At 37.8% G+C, this 17,636-nt stretch overlaps 1 protein-coding gene across 4 annotated transcripts in view; it reads left to right on the top strand.

Moving 5' to 3' along the window:
* The window catches only part of ACSS3 (acyl-CoA synthetase short chain family member 3), a 70,479-nt gene that overhangs the window by 41,194 nt on the left and 11,649 nt on the right, over window positions 1-17,636 (top strand). For all 4 annotated transcript variants that reach the window (XM_082280083.1, XM_082280085.1, XM_082280084.1 and 1 more), the window contains 2 exons: window positions 12,950-13,045; window positions 15,669-15,732. In XM_082280083.1, coding sequence (XP_082136209.1) covers window positions 12,950-13,045; window positions 15,669-15,732 — 160 coding nt within the window. The remainder of the gene's footprint in view (window positions 1-12,949; window positions 13,046-15,668; window positions 15,733-17,636) is intronic.

The following is a 17,636-nucleotide window of genomic DNA, read 5'->3' as shown; positions in this document are numbered from 1 at the left end:
TAGTGACTGATGACAGAACAGAGGACCCACAGATTCAGAAATAACAATTTTCCAAACTATCTCCAAAATAAAGAAGTGGCATACTAAAAACACAGAATAAAACACCCTGATCACTTCTGTCAGGACGAAGTTGAAACTATTAGCTATGTTGTGTAGAACTAGTAAGTTTTTAAAATGCATCTTTTTTATAACAAAATGAATTATCTTTTTTTTTTTTTTGCCATTTAATTGCAGCTGAAGTTATAAATCGCTGGTTTGTTATACCTCAGTTTGAAAGTTTCTGGCTTACTTCTACATATGAAAATGCTTTTGACCTTTGCTAGTCTGACAAACTGGTACTATTCCCTAAGCTGATATTTACCTGCATTCTTCCAAAACAAGAGCATTGCAAAACTATGAGAAATGCTGGCATCTTAATTTTTGCCTGAATACTGTAAATCTTACTTAGGCAGTTATGTCTTAGTTGCTGGCTCTTTCAGCTGAGGCTAAAGCAGAAGATGGAGGAGGAGGAGAAGTATCTGGGTAAATAGTGTTTCTTTTATAAGGGAGTAATTTCTATTCCTTTGTTAATGACTGAGAAAGCGAAGGAAAAGATGGGTTTTGTAGAGATGAGTGACTGAGTCATCATTTGGAGATGGAAATGAGTATGAGTTAAGGGAAACAGAAGGCTGACAAAAGTATTGTAACAGGAATGTTAACCACTTCTTCAGGTTTAGTAAGATGTCTTCAAAGTTCTTGGCTCTTTTGTCATATATTTAACTAGAAATAAATTAGTATGGACAAAGAAACGTGGATTTCCTTCATTTGTTCTTGAAAGATTTATGGAGTATTTGAAATCATTGTGAGTTGAAACAGTACTTTGAAACAGAAGAAAGTTTTCATTAGGGGACTTCAGAGCAGCTACACCTGGAAAAGCTTATTGCTTTAAACTGATTTGTGTCAGTACAGCTTCATCAATAACACTGATTTTAAATGTTAATGTTTGTGTTACAAGTATAGTAAGCACATCTTAAAAACTGTGAAATATAAGTCACAGGATCAATGAGTGGCAAGGAGGATTTGAGGCAGTAAGGGCTTGAATGTACTTGCTGTTTTCTTTGGAGATACGACAGTGGATGAAAGAACCTTATTTTCTGATTCTGTGTTCAGCTGTACCTGGAGAGAGGAGAATTCTGTTCGGGTTTGTGCAGGTGTTTAGTTTTTGCTTATTTATACAAATTGACACTTAGCACTTAAATAGCAATTTTTCATCTTCAAAGTAGTTGTGCAAACACAAGCAGTTAATACTTTTAACACCCCTGTGAAGTCAGTACAGTTATTCCAGTCTTACAGACATTAAATAGAAAAGGACAAGTATCTTGCCACAAGCTATCCAGGAAGCCTTACATTCAGTTTCAGAAACAGATTTTTCTTTTTTTTTCCTGAGAGATAATTTTTCTGATCTTCTTTAAGTATGTTTTGGGATTTTTTTTTTCTGATTGGGAACAGGAATGCACATTTTGGACCCTGTTTTGTCTCTCTCTGTGTAGTTGTGTTTTAAGGCAATGATATAGTTGCTCTGTTTCAGTATTCCAGGTAATTAAATTACAAGGAGCCTATTTGAAGTAGCCTAAACACTGCTTGGTTTGTACCTGCTGTGTCACATCCCTCATTATGAAGGAGGGGCCTCAATACACAAAGGAATGTGATTCTGGCTTACCTTGATTTTTGGAGCTAGCTTTGAGTTCTAGAAAAAAAAAAAGAGAAACAACCAGGGGCTTGTGATGAGCTGGGGAAAGCAGAAGGCTCTGAAAGTTTGTTAAACATCTTCAGCTTCTTTCATGCTAGCTAAAAAATGAAACTCTGCCACATCACTTTTGACATTTTGAAAAAACGGTAAGTCAGATTTCCATTTCTTTTTAAAAAGTACAGGATATAAAGAGTTTTTTTCTCTTGATATTTTTAAATAAAAACATTTTGAGACAGTCTGAGTACATACAGGAAAATTCAGATGAAACAGAACTGAAGCTGAAAATTCAGTGTTAAAATTTGACTTGCATAAAATCTCAGTTGAGACACGTTTCCATAGAACTTTTTTTTGTTGCGTCCTATGGAAATCAAAGTTACAGAGTGTACAAGTGTAGTAGGTTCAAATTGGAGTAATTTACTATTTCCTGAGTATCAGCTCACCAGCAGGCAAACTATGAAATGATCGTGTGCGTTTTCTCTTTCCATGGAAATAGGCTGCATTATCCAGTAAGGAATAGGTGTCTGCAGCAGGCTTTAGGAGGAAAATCAAATAGTGCTTGACAGATTATGGCTGCTGGAAAAGGAGGTTATAATATGTGTACATTGTATTGGATATTCTGAGACAGTGTGATAAAATTTTCTGGTAGGAAATCTCCAAGTTCTGTAATATAATTAATAATGTACTTTACCACTTTTTAAATTGTTCTTTATCTGTCCCTTACCTCAAAAAACATGCAAACAATATATTGGTAATATTTTTATTAGGACATACTGTTATTAAGTAGTTAAACCTAGTGGTTTAATAATGGTTATACAGATCTTTCATGGGGACTATATAAACAATACAACCATATCATTGAATTCAGTGTAGAAAGTATAAATCATGGGTAATTATACTCAGCGGAATATGTTTCAATGGACTACTCTGGGACAATCATGTATGGGGAAGAGTTTATTAATGTGATCTCCAAGCAGCATGATGTGCTCCCCAGACTTCAGTTTCCATTGTGTTGCTTTGGCAACATTGTGCAGAATCTCCTTCATATGAGTATCTGGAAAGATGGATTTTGCAACTGAATTCTGTTAGCTAATCTTTCCAGGTTTACACTGAAGGACTGTTCTTCAGGTGGATTACCTTGTCAGGCTAGACCTCCATCTCCTTTTTATCAGTTGGATTCCACATTTTGTTCTTCAGTCAGCTTCCTCTTTGTCCCATTCAAAACTGCAGATCCAGTGATTTCGTTTAATATCATGAAATTTTCAGACCCAAGGGCAGCAGGAAAGGTAAACTAAAGAAAGCATGGCTGTTTAATTTGCAACAAAGAGTCAATTCTTGACTTTTTTTCCAGAGTGCTTGAAATTCAGTTCTGGAGTTACAGGGACCAGGACTCTGGAGCTGAAATGAAAGAGATGAAACAAATTTCTTCCAAAGTCCAGGCAATTTCTTTAGGTTATCAGGTACCTCAGTGTAGATGCAGTTCATGCTTTTTAAAGACATGTACATCCTGTCAAGACTAGGATCATATTTTTTTAGTGAAAGCTGATAACCTGCAAACAGTTCTACAGAAGTGGGAATTACTCAGCAGAAACTTCTGCTGCTCTACAGCCCTGATTTACTGAGTCCCCTGAGCATTATTTACTGGATAACTGAATTTTTAACAGGCATGCATGAAATTTGTCATGTCTCCACGTGGAGGCTTGCATTCTGTCCTTCAAGGGTATGAAAATTATTGATTGTTTCAGCTGTTGTTTGCTGTTTAGTAATCACATGTGGACTGTGTATCATTAGTAACAGTAGCTCATCATTCCTTCAATGTCATCTTAGGACATTCTTGGACATGAAAGAAGGTATGTCTGGGTTATATACATACTCTCTGGGGCATTTTTGGTTTGAAAGAATCATTACAGTTTCACAGGTTTATTGCGGCATTCAGTGCTGTTCACTGTCTTCCACATTTCATAAAGTCTGTTTTCTCCAGAAATTTTTTTCGTTTGAGGGTTGTTTCAGATGTGCATTTCACATGGCTTTCAGTTGTCCTATGCATTTTCAGTTGTCCTGGCCCTTGATGCTGGTCCAGGAGTGTTGGGGCTTGAAAAAAAAAAAAAGGATGTATTTTTATATTAATTTATGGAAATTATTGCAATTTGAGCATGGTTAAGTCAGTAAATGGATTAGGTCCTTCTAGAAAAAAAAAAGCATGCATCTCTGTACTTCACATTTCTGTGAAGTTTCTCTCTTCCTCATGGCTATACTGTGTTTTCCCCACTGGTCAGCTCCTTCTCCATGTTGTTAAATTCATTATCAGCTGTGCCACTGCCTCATTTGTGCTGATATTTTCTAATTTAGTACTGATAGAAAGTGTGTATTAAGCTTTTCTGTTCCCATTTGACTTCATTTTCTCAGTGCTTATTAATCTTAATATTTTCTGATTGTCTTTCCACATGCAGTCAGGGACATACATTAATATGGATGAAGTATAAATGTTTTCTTCCTTAACATCTCATTGGTATGGTTTATATGATTGAAAATGAAAGAACTGTAGAGCAGTCTTAACTTATGGAGTTGAGCCATGAGCAATATTTAGTGTGCACTGAATAGGCAAATGAAGATGAGGGGGACACATTTAGGAATGGATATGTTAAAATAGAATAGTGCAGTCTCATCTCTCTGAAGGAGATGAGCTGTGACAGCACCTCCAGTTTGTATGAGCGTGAAGATGTTACAGGTTGTTGATGTCTTTCTTGTCACATGGCAACCGCTTTTTTATGTTGCTCAAAGAATTAAGTCCTCATTAATGTAAAGAAGATGATTGTAGAACAGTAAAGCTAACAGTAATCTTCATGGATCTAGTGCATGGAAGGGAAGAACCTTTGCAGAATTGAGGGCTGCTTGGTGAGGGTAGAAAGCGACTGCTTCTAAGATACTAGACCCGGATAAAGATACTTGAATTGCACAGCAGTAATTCTACCTGTCTTTTCCATGTTGGCAATATTACTGTGCATACAATGTATTAAGATTCCTCAAAGCAATTAAACAGTAAACAATTAGCACTGAGATGTATAATTACTTTTTATATTCTCCATTTATCTTTTAGTATTTCATCATGTATCAGTTGTGATGTCACAGTAGGATGAAAATAATTTGAATTTTACTTTGTCTGAAAATAAAATTCTATACATTGCCTGACTTAATGCATCTTTAAACATGTCATCTGACATCTTCCAAATATAACCAAAAAGCTTTCTATTCTCTAATCTTGGCTGTTTTGCTATAGGCAACTTATAAGATGTACATTATAATAGACCATTTGGAGGCAATGGACCATGGTGTACTTACAAAACGAATGCATGAAATTCTGGTGCTTTATTACTGGCTTGCCAGTTAGTGATAACCAATTATTTTCTGCTTTGGTTTTAATATTTGTCATGGTCTGCAAACCTTTAACTAAACTAGTTGGACCTTCCTTGCAGTTACATTTTGTACATTTATTCCGCAGATTTCATTTGAATGTGCTTTGAAATCTTCAAATATCTATATATAATTGTATATATGTAATACCAAACCCCACAGTTTGTAAGTACATTCTGTGGTTGGGTACTTGTGAAAGTGAGCCTTGGATGAATTTTAATGGATTTGGGAGTTGATTTTGTTTTCAAATAAGTGAATTGAATAAAACTGTTATATGAGAAGTATTTGGCCTTCACAAGTGTAGTATGTATTCATGATAATAGATGCATTATGACTACATGTGCTTTAAAGCATTTAGAAAATACTGAAAGAATTCCTGGTTTCTCTTCCGACCTTCAGTTCTAAGAATAAGCATGAAAATTCAGGCACTTCCAGAAAATACATTACTTTATAAACAAAATGGATTTCTGTTTTGAGAAATGGACTTCATGTCTTCCAATACCTTTAGCTTATCTTGTTATCTTTTTTTACCTCATACGTCCGTACATTTGCAAGAAATGAGGGAAACATCCTCCTTCTGGATAGCTGTATACAGCTGTTGGTGGACACATATTAGTATGGCTCCTCAGTCAGGTTAATAGTAACATCACAATTCCTAGATTGTGCAAGCAAGCTTGAAGCTGTCCTTCTCAGTGCTGTATGTGTGTATGAATATGGGAAGGCTTGCCCAGTTATTTAAATATGCATATGCTTTAATTCATGCAACACTGAATATAATGCAGTATTTCCTTTTAAACTTTGAAAATGGTGTCCCAGCTGAGGTGGGAGTCATTCTTTGATACCGTTGCAGGTTAATACAAAGTTAAACCAATAGAGTAACTACATAGATGAGTTTTCAGAATGCTGTTTGTCACTAAAGCTCTGTTTGAGATAATTGGCCTGCCTTATGAAAGCACTCAAATGTGTACCTGTGTTGTATTTGGCATTTAAAATGCAAAGTGATACCCTAAGCCATGAATTAGACTAAATGGACAAATTGATTGGGCAGGAGGAAATACTTGGGATACTATTCCTGTTTTAAATGAAACATACTGGAATAAATAGCTCGGAGGTGGTGGAGACTAAGTGGGTGTGTGATCTGTGAATGATCTAAGCTTCTATAAGGGCAAATCCCCAGTGAAAGAGGGAGTGGAGCAGCCTTCATCTCTGGCACTGCCTTTGTACCCCTGCTCTTAGGCCAGTCAACTCCTTGCGTAAATGTGGGGAAAAAGGAAGATGGGAATATACAGTCAAGGTGTGGAAGGATAATGAGACCACATTTATTTTTACAGTTATCTTCACTGATACACAATAAATTAGCTCAAGTCAACTGTACAGTGTCCAGTTGTGCATGTTAATTACAAAATCATCCTTCTTTATATAATGGGTAATGAAAATGAATATGGCTGTCACATCATTGTCTGTTTTACTGTTGTCTGTACTGTTTTTCAGTAACCTCTTTCTGTGCTGTGTGCTGTATGGCCCTGTTGTTTATTGAGCACTCTTGCTGCTATTGTACAATAAAGAATGTAGAGAATGAGGAGAGCTTCAAGTACAAATACTGAACAGCAAATAGTCCTAACCAGAAAAAAAGGCAAATTTTTGTGCAGCGTACAGGTCATATTGTACAGCTGTATCTGTACTGAAGAGTGTGTTTAATTAATTGTATTTCGAGTTTCCCTAGTCACTTTAAAAAAAATGGATGGGGACATTCAGAATATACTTATCATAGCTCTGAAAGGAATTTTCACTAGCCTTCACTCTTAGAATGTGGTAAAAATCATGGCATAGCAATATATACTAACAATGTATGTGCAGCAGTGCTGTGGATTTTTGTGGCAGCATCACACTTCACATTGTATTGGGACATCGTATTAGGACAGCATCCAAACTGTCCTTATCTGTGCCCTTTAGTGCCCTGGAATAATAGTGGCCAGGTGTCATCTCCTTGTTTCAGTATTGATGGATAATTAGCATCAGATTGTTTGTACTTAAATACCCAGCATTAGCTATATGTGCTTGGTCTTTTTACACATTAATAATATAATGTGTCATGCACCATCCTGGCGTAGATCTCTTCCAGGGAAGCAGTGAAGAAAGCAGCTTGGCAAAATTAGGCAGTGGATACTTCTGAGGCCTTGCTGAAGGCATGGCTGAGCTGTACTGTACAGAGGCTAAAGCAATTATCTGAAATTTTCTTCCAACGTCAGTAAGCATAAGACCGAACTGGTGCTTGGGCTACCAACCAGCAGTATGACTATCTAAACACAGTTTGTCAGGGTTAACAGTGCAAAATCCAAGCTGTGAGTGAGGTCTGTATGAATACTTGATGATCTGACCCCTGAATCTTCAGGACACTGCCAGTGCATACTATTTCAGTGATGTGTTAGGTTTGGTTTTGTTTTAAGGAAGCAGTATGGTATACTGCGATGCAGACTTTGAGTCCTATAATTCATCTGGTACTGTGGTTTTCTGTTCCAGGATGCCCAGTAGTTGTTGCCATACTAGAAAGCATTTTGCTGTAACTTTATTGAGTTCTTCATTCATCCTTTCTCGCATAATTAAAATGAACACTGTGTGGAGGGAGCATATGGAAGGAGTCTCTTCAGAAGTACACTCTTGCAATGTGCATGCATTTACAATGAGTTTCTGCCTAAGATTTCCTCCTTCACAGATGCTCCTTTCCATTTTATCAGTGAAGTCTTCTGCTGTAGTAATTCCTTTAATTCCCCACAACAAAAGTGACAGCCTTTCTGGAAAAATGGCTCAAAACTGCACAGCCACAGTGAGAATTTTGTGTATTATATTTATTACATTCATTAATATGTTATTGTATGACAGTTGCTCATTTTTCTTCTTTCCTTCTCCTTTTGTATGCTTTTGGTGTTTCTCCATTGCATCCTAAGAAATTCAAAGCAGGCAGCTTTACATTACCCATTTAGCACAGCCAAAGCTCAAATATTAATGTCAAAATGCAGTGTGTTTTGCCTAAATATTTCCTACCAAAATAGCCAATATTTCAGCAGCATGGCAGTCTATTATGTTGAGGAACATGAGACACGGTATAGAAATTATAATGTATCAGGAATGTAAGTGGCAGAGAGTAAGTAAGTGGTAGATTTTCATCTTAAAAGTCCTGAGTTATTTCAAACTTGACTGTGAATGAGCAAGACAGTTTTGAGCTCAAGTTACTAGCTGTCGCTTTGCATAATTTGGCAAAGCACAGCTTCTGCAAGTCAGGCACATGGGTAGGTGGAAGCCTTCTGATGAATAAAGTCAGACATACACTTACAGACCCCTGTAGCTACTCAAAGGAGAGTGCACTTTTCCCGTCTACATCAGCAGCACCTTCTCTGGCATAAGAATTGTTTTCCAAGGTGCAAATGCAGAAAAGTGCATGTATCAGATTACTCACTAGCTGTCCAGTTTATACTGGATATTTCAATAATATTGAAATAGCTTTTTAATATTATCACTCACTTACTGGTAGAGTGGGACAAAACAAAGAAGGTCACATCTGTGATTATTGAGGACTATTTCTTTACTTTAGCCCTTACCCTGAAAGGAAGAAGCATAAGGAGGGACTTGCGTCAGTTGAACAGCCTTGATTTTAGGGCCATCTCTCAGTAACTCTGTCTTCTCTGTCTCAGTGAAGTGCTTTTCATTATGCTCAGAGGTACACCATATTTTCATTTTAACTCGGAGCAGATGTTGAATACATTTACCAGACTAGTTGTGAAACATTGTTTTTCCAATATAGAACACTGCTCTTTTAAATAGCTGTTTCATTGTCACATTGTAAGGTGTTATGCAGAAAGGAAATTGGTTTTATGATCTGGTTGTCCCTGAAAAGCCTTCCACAGCTGGAGGGTGAGCTAACTTGGTAGCATAGTGAGTGGACAGTTAATGCCCAAATGTTTGCAAAAGAGACTGTAAGACAGACCTACTGTTCTGTTCCTTATTAAAAATATGGAAGTTCCTAAAGTCTTCAGCATTGGAAATCCATCTAGGTGCTGTGCATTAATTTCAGAAAATCTGCAACTATAAACAAACTAGTGTCAGGTAAGGGATGTCTGTTCCTCTATGCAGAAACCTGATTTCAGGGATAGGTGGAATACAATGAACACTTGACAAGTGTTATCCTTCTTCAGATTGTTACTGTTTCAGCTTTTCAGACCTGAATCTTGTAACCTGCACCTAGATCCTGACTTGAATTGTAAAGAAACCAGGCTTAATTGAAACCAAAGATTCATAAGCAACTTTATTTATTGGAAATCTATAATCAAGGGCCACACGTACTTGTATTACACATAATTGTTAAGGAAAATATCTCTTTTGTACTTAAAATCCTGTGTTCTTCTGAACAGTGATGATTTCTTTTCAGGAGGATTTTGAATTGAATTCCCCTTTCAACTCAGACTATTTTCTCGGTGATAAAAAATGCTGTCCTAGAAAGAGGCTGTTATTTCCTAGTAGGTTTGGGAAATTGATATTTCAATTCAGCATCCTGTTTGAAAGATACATGTTGATTTCCCAAGAAATGTGCAGCACAAAGCTTCATGTTGTCCTTTGACAGTACTCCTTTGTGATCCTACATTGTAAGGGAATCTTTAGCATTCAGGAATGCTTAACCTAACACAAAGATCAGATGCTTTTGGGATTCCCTCTCTGAATTAATATCTGATCCAAGTACCAAAAATCCCCTATTTTTTTTCATATATATATAAAGTCGTACTGGCCTATGGGAACTGAATGTAGGGCTTAGAGATTACAGCACTTAGTAAATATGAAAATGATATATCCACTGATAGTTGAAAAGACAATAGAAGAAAGAGCAACAATTGGAAAGACCTTTTCACAAAGTTTCAGAACTTGTGATTCTTCAGAATAAATGGAATTTCATTCAGGCTTAGTCACTCTTGTCCAAAAAGCAGGTACAAATACAGACAAGTTAGTAAGATGAAGTTTCTTTTCAAGTTTCTGTTGATTTCATTAGCAGTAGAGTCAAGCGAACCCAAACTAATTTTCAAAAATTCTTCCTCTCCCCTTAGGGTCTTTGGATTTAGACTCTTGATGAGAAATGTTTGTCAATTCCCAGTCCACACCTATGTTACTGGTACATCAGGCTAACAGTGGTGCTGTTCCCTGTCTCTCAGTAGCAAACCTAATCCCTATGTTTTGGTGATAGAAGAATATTGTTCTTGCCTGATCTGTTGCAATATGTTTTGTAGTTCTCGCTGTGCAATATGTAAAGCAACATGTACACCGTGCTACCGCTTCCTCTCTTAACACAGTCAAAAAAGAAACTGTCTATTCTACTGTCATTCCCAATTCACTGTTCTTTCTGTTCCAAGTAACAGAGGAAAATTCTTCAGTATAAATACTGTACAGAAAATGAAGCTCCAAAACTGTTGAATACATTGTGTTTTTCTGCAACTTCTGAGGGTGACCACGGATGGGGTATGGTAGACCATTTTGATATTGTGTGACCACTGTAACTGTAGCTTGCATGTTCTGTGTTTTAGAAGAAAAGATTCCCCCATGACTGGGCAGGGAATTTGCATTACGTAGAAGAAGGAACAGAGAAAGATTGGGAAACAACAAAGCAAACTTTTTAGCTGGTCTTTATTAGCATGGAGAGTTGATAATTTTTAATTCTGTGTCCCACAGCTGTATTTAGGCCCTAGCTTAGCTGTGCTGCTAATTCTAGACTTGCAGCTACTTACTAACACGTACTGTAAAAACACTACAAGAGTCTGTAAAATTGTTTTTGTTCTTGTTCTTGCTTCTTTAAGCACTTGAATAGTCACATAATCTCTGAAGTGGCAGATGAATGCTATGGAGGTTGAAAAAATTCACAGCAAAAATTACTCTTAGTTTCCTAATGCAAGCATACTGAAAATAGGTTTAAACATACTGATCAGATATACATATAGAGCTGGAGACAAACCTGCTTTGTTGGCTGGCAGTTGAGGGTGGAATGGACTATGAATTCCAGGCTGAATGACCTGAGACTTGGGTCATCTTCAGAATGATAAAGCTCTGTTTTTAAAGTAAAGTCTCATCCTGTGTTCCTGCTAGTATCTAAAACCACCTACACTTTGTTTTCTGTGGCTCAGATACAGCAGCATTTCAAAGTAATTTCTGCAGATTGTTTCCTTAAAGGGGAGGAGTGTAGAGCAACTGGGCTTTTTTCGGTCTTAAACTCTCTGTTATGTGACTTGATAGTTTTTATTCTCCTTCTATAATAACAGCTCTGGTAGCATAAAAGTGTTATATGAAATTAAGTATCTTAAGAAAGAGAGGAAGGTGAGGAGGGGAGGATTTCTAGCTGCCTAACTGTGGGGATAATTAGGAAGGTGTCAGCATTACTGGAAAGCATTGATGACAACTTTCTGACACAACTAGTGGAGGATCCCATGAGGAGTGGTGTGCTCCTCAGCCTTACGCAAACAAACCGGGAATGCCTTGTTGAAGATGTAAAGGTTGAGGGCAGCCTTGGCTGCAGTGACCATTGTGGAATTCAATAGTGAGCAAGGAGGAAACAGGGCAGCAAGACAGTAATCATGGACTTCAGGAGAGCTAACTTTAGCCTCTAAGGATCTTCTTGGAAGAATCCTGTGGGAAAAGATCCTGCAATGAAGAGGGTTCCAAGAGAGAGGATTGATATTCAAGCATCACTTCCTTCAGGCTCAAGAATGATGCATCCTGATGAGCAAGAAATCAGGCAAAGGGGGAAGAGACCTGTGTGGATGAATGAAGAACTCCTGTCATTACTCAAGTGTGACCAGGAAGTACACAGGAGATTGAAGCAGGATCAGGCCACTTGAAATGAATATAGAGAGGTTGTCAGAGTAAGTAAAAACGAGACAAGAAAGTTAAACAAAGACAAGTGCTGGATTCTGCACCTGGGATGAGGCAATCCTGGATGTACAGACTGTGGAATAAGAGGCTGGAGAGGAGCCCCATGGAAAGGGACCTGAGAGTCCTGGTCTATGGCAAGTTGGACATGAGCCAGCAGTGCCCTGGCAGCCAGGGAGGGTCCTGGGGGGCATCAGGCACAGCATCGCCAGCCGGGCAAGGGAGGGGATTGTCCTGCTCTGCTCTGCACTGGGGCAGCCTCACCTTGAGTGCTGGGGGCAGTTTTGGGTGCCACAATAGAAGAAAGATAAAGCTATCTTTCTTTTGAAAGTGTCCCAAAAACGGGCTACAAAGATGGTGAAGGGGAAGCCATATGAGGAGCAGCTGAGGTCACTTGGTCTGTTCAGCCTGGAGGAGACTGAGGTGAGACCTCATTGTGGTCTTCAACTTCCTCACAGGGGGAAGTGGAGGAGCAGGTACCAATCTCTTCTCTCTCGTGACGAGTGACAGGATTCAAAGGAATGGCATGAAGCTGAGCCAAAGGAGGTTTAGGTTGGGGATGAAGAGAAGGTTCTTCACCCAGAGGGTGGTTGGGTGCTGGAACAGGTTCCACAGGGTAGCAGTCACAGCACCAAGTCTGACAGAGTTCAAGAAGTGTTTGAACAATGCTCTCAGTCCCATGGTGTGATTCTTGGGGTGCCCCGTGCAGGGCCAGGAGTTGGACTTGGATGATACCTGTGGGTCCCTTCCAACTCAGCATATTCCATGATTCTGTGAATTCTAAATCTTCCATTGTCTAGGAATTTTATTTTTTTTACTTTGATGTGCTGAGCATCAAAAAACTTAGAACTAATAAATACTGAATGGAACTAAAACTAACCTTAACTGACAAAATGTGTGTTCTCTTAATAGAATCTGGTTCTGCAATTACTGCTTCCTGCATTGGTTTGGGAAACTCTACAACACCTCCACTCGGACAGGCAGGAAAACCAGTGCCAGGATATAATGGTAAGACTGTGCTAAAAATGTTACTAGGACATTGCTTATATTTCTGAGTAAGTGCTACTTAATTGTCGTGCCTTGTAGCAAAATAAAATTACAGTCTTATTAACTTATTTTCCTCCTTCCTGCTTTTTGTGTGTTGTGGAATGTGACTGTGAATAAAAAAATTCAGTTATCTTCAAGAAAATTGATCAACTGCTTCTGCCTTTATTATATGAAAATGCTAGCACATACTTTGACACATTACTTGTCTACACTTCTGCATGCACTTCTACACTTTTATACAATTTGAGAGAGATGTTAAGCAAACTATCAGTACCTGTGGAGCATTTTTATTTCCAGTCAGGAGAAACAGTAGGCTATGGACCAACATGAAAAGCTCATTGACAACATGACAACACTCATTGTGTGGAAGATGCATGTAGGGGCGCAGCGACAGAATGAAGAGTGCAAAAGTATTTTGAAACCTGGGAACCCTGATTTTAACACAGTTTTCAAGAATTACTTGAAGTCTGAAAAATAATTACATTAAAGATCAAGTGGTTTTCAGAAAAAGTTCTCACATCATTGCTCAGAAAGATCTAAGCTGTTATTTTCTTTAAATACTTGTAAGTGGTAGTGAGCATTAAAAAAAAACAAGCACTGAACATTTTTAGCAGCTCTTGGTTTTGGCATTTACAGTTATGACATGAAGATGAGCAATAGCTTAAAAACAACATTAAAACAATGCCATGAAGTTTCTTCAGAGTTCTTATAAGTAGGAAAGAATGGATGTAATTGCCTCACACATGTTATCAGATGATAGTCAGGACTAGGAAGAAATATGAGTAGCAGGAGTATAAAAATTTCTGATGAATATTTTGGAACATTAGGACTAGTGTAAGTAAAGAACTTCTTCAAAGAGAATGATGGAAATAGCATACCTTATAAAGGAAACAAAAAATGAGCACTGAAATTCACTAAAGATTTATGGAATAACTTTACCTCTTCCAGTCTTTGACCAAATATATCCTGTAATGCAGCTATTCATAAACTAGTGATTTTTTGAAATTACTCTATATTGACCACTGTCTTGCCGTCATCCACTTCTGTTTGATGTTGTTTTCCTTCTGTTACTGTATTTATTAGAGGAGATCCTTATGTCAGTTAGAAGATCGATACTGTGGTTTTAGTTTATACATGCAACTCTTAATGGTTAGTAAAGACATGCTGCAATATAAATAAAAAGTTGCAAGATCTACTTTTTTTTTTAAACACATGCAAATTATTTCCTATTACATATTGCTAAAAAGAGACAAATTTGTCGTTGATTTTTAAGAACAAAGGGAATATGAGTTATGATATCAAAGTGCAGTGGCACAAATTGCATTTAAAAGTGAGTCAGGATACTATATTAATTTCTAGGTCTGTTGCCTTAAATCAGAGATTATACTGGGCTTTCCCCTTGATCTACTTGAACCTTTGCAGATAATTTCAGTGCATTTTCAGACCGAAGCAGGTCCCACATTTTGAAGAAATGAATCAGTTCTTCCGTAATTCAGGAGTGAGCAGCATATCATCTCACTTCCCCAAATTTTCTTACATTGAAATACGCTGGTTGCAAGGAGAAGACTGATTACTGGGATTGGTACCTTGATGAAACAGTTACAGTAAACTGATTAGATTTTACTTTAGTATCATAAAAGTAGGAGAGAAAACACTGACAGCTACACAGACAGGTGTTTGTAAAACTGGCCTTGTGTACCTGCTTGTGTCTGTGTGCTGAGCCATTGCTTTCAGCAGGCTCTTTGATTACTTTAAAATTACCATCATCTTTGAAGGAGTAGCTTCAGCCTGAAGTAGTAATTTACAGATGTTGACATTCTTTGAAGAGATAGGATATGATATTACTCGTATGAGTCTTAGCAGAGTTTTAGTCAGAAGTCTGTCATCCACTTTTCCCCCTTTCCTCTGGAACTTTGTAATACAGAATGTAAGATTATTTGTAATTCAGATTATTATTCAGATTCAGCTGAACATTGCTTTCTTTGCTTGGGCAGGCTTCAAAAAAGCATGTAATCCTTATCAGCCCAGTCTGTCAAAATCTTCCCTCCCTGTTTTTCTATGGTTCAATTGCTTCACCTTAGGTAATTTCATTTTCATAGGCCAAGCTGGTACCTGTCATTCCTTTCTTATGCCCACACCTTGAGATGGAATGGATGGTTTTAGTAGCTTAATTTCCCAGATAACTGCACAAAAGAGGCTATTTCAGATTATTTCCTCAGAAATCTCAGTATCAGGATATGATGCTTTCACTGAAGGTGGTGGACCAGTGTCATCCAGGGAAAAGGCTTCATGCAGTATGAAGGTTTCTTTTACTTTTTAGTTCTGTGTTTTTCCCTTTTGGGACTTTGTGCTATTTCTGCCTTCAAAACATGAGTATTTTTTAAGACTTTTTGTACTTAAGGCTGAATGTTAATAAACTCATGAGATTATCCAGTTTGGCACTCCCGAATTACTTAACTCCTTTTGTTGCTTGGTGCATTGCCATTCTGAAGTGAGATGTAAGTTGATATCCATAAAGAAAGACACTTTCCTCCATCTGAAAATGCACTACTAAACTTTCCTTCCTATATTATTTTTTTTGCAGTCATGATTCTGGATGAAAATAAGAAACCAGTGAAGGCAAAGACTTTGGGAAATATTGTGGTAAAGTAAGAAAAATAAATATCTTACTGTTAAAAGAAACTTCTTACATGGGTTGATTGTCTTTTGGCTAAAGTTTATATAAAAAGCAAAATAATTGAAGTAATGAGGATTGAAAAGAATGTCTGTCTCTGATACCGATACCAAACTGCCAGAATGTTTTATGTCCATTAATGTTGAAAAATTGCAGATGAAATTGTGTGAGTGAATGAGTGTGGATTGCTTAGGTTTTTTTCTTAGACTACAGCAAAGGTTACCATTTTCTGAATTACCAGAGTGTTGGCACAGGATGATGCCTTCCTCTAGTGTTGTACAAGCAAGATACCGAATCATTCTCTTCACTATTTTATCTTTCAATTTAGTGAAATGGTACAGCAGTACAAATTGACATACTTTGGCTTACAGGTGTGATGCTGCCTCTTCTTTCACTGTCTCCTAATCCCAATTAATGCACATTCTTTGGGGGAGAACATGTATTTTTTGCTCTCTTTAAAAAAGCAAGATCTCTCTGTGTGTGCTTTGCATGAAAGAGTGTTCATTTGTAGCAGTACTTGGACAAAATACATGCAGGACAGGACTCCAGAAAAAAAAAAATATATCAAAACCCCCTGTTTGCATCATATAGGTGTTTTTATTAACGTTTTCCAGAGTCCTGTCAGATGAGTTCCATAAACTTCAATATTCTTTTTGAAAGTACACCTTTCTCAGCACATTTCCTTAGATAAAAAGGCCTCTTTTTAGATCACTCTGTGAACATCAGTTACATGTATCTTGCCTGTTGCCTTCTCACTGTTGCCAGAACCTTTCCTTACTCCTGTAACATTCTATAGGCTACTGCTCTTTACAGCCCATGCCAGCTCTGTATTCTGGATGTTTTTACAGGCTTTTAGGCAAATGGCATTTTCTTCAAACAGTTTTGTTTCCTCAGAGAGAGACACCTGCTTTGTGATGAATGTGGTAGCTGTAGCTACCTCTTTTTTCAGTTGCAGAAAATAACTTCAGCTCTGAACACTTTCTAACTGTCAGCAAATACAAGTCCCAAAGGAAATGTATTCATCCATTTCTTCTGTGGTAGATTTTGGAGAGCTCTGGTAGCTCAGAGTCTTCACTTCTTGCTTAGATGAATGAAAGGAAATACAAAGATTAGCATTAACCTTGAGTGAACTGAAAATCTGTCAAAAGCTGAAGCATTGGGATGGATGTAGCAATTTGGATGAATTGTTAGTGCAGTTAGGTGAGGACTGCAGAGCTGGCTGAGGCACACGAGCTGGGGCCGAGAGACAGGAGCTGCAGGCGCTGCAGCTGCAGACGTGCAGTGCTAACTGTGGGTGGGCTGGCGCAGTGCTTGCGTGGGAGGTGGAGTTGCTGAGGTGGGGAGGCTTTTTACTCAGCTCTACTACTGATCTAATGTAACTAGACCACTGAAAGATGCCATCTACTAAATCCTGCCTGGGCCGTTGTGGAGACTAAAGTAGTATCACATTAAGTTATTGTACTGTGTAATGCAGATATGTGTTTTCAGGATGAAGTCTGTACCCTGCCTCATTCTCAGCATCTTTGGCTAAGTCACCAGGACACAGAAGTGTAGGTTTGAGTGCTCACATGGTCTCCCCTGACTCAGCAGACTCATATTTGGGCATAGTTTTCTTGTGACATATGAATGAGAGAGACCTGAGTGCTGGAATCCAAGTGGTATGAAAACTTGTGGTGTATAATTCATCCAAGATTAGTAAAACAGTAACTTTTTCAAGGCCAGGAAATAATAAACAAAAATAAAGGACAAAATAATCTCTGAGAGATGGCTGTTTAATCTAGCATAAGGAAATTGGAAGCTGAAGCTAGATGCATTCAGATGAAAAATAAAACACTGTTTTAGCAGTGAAAGTATTAAGACATTGGAATAAATTCTTGG

This window comes from Coloeus monedula, assembly GCF_965178545.1.
Source record: "Coloeus monedula genome assembly, chromosome: 4".
Taxonomy (NCBI): Eukaryota; Metazoa; Chordata; class Aves; order Passeriformes; family Corvidae; genus Coloeus; species Coloeus monedula.
Note: the sequence above shows the minus strand (reverse complement) of the source record. Positions and strands in the feature narration are given on the sequence as shown.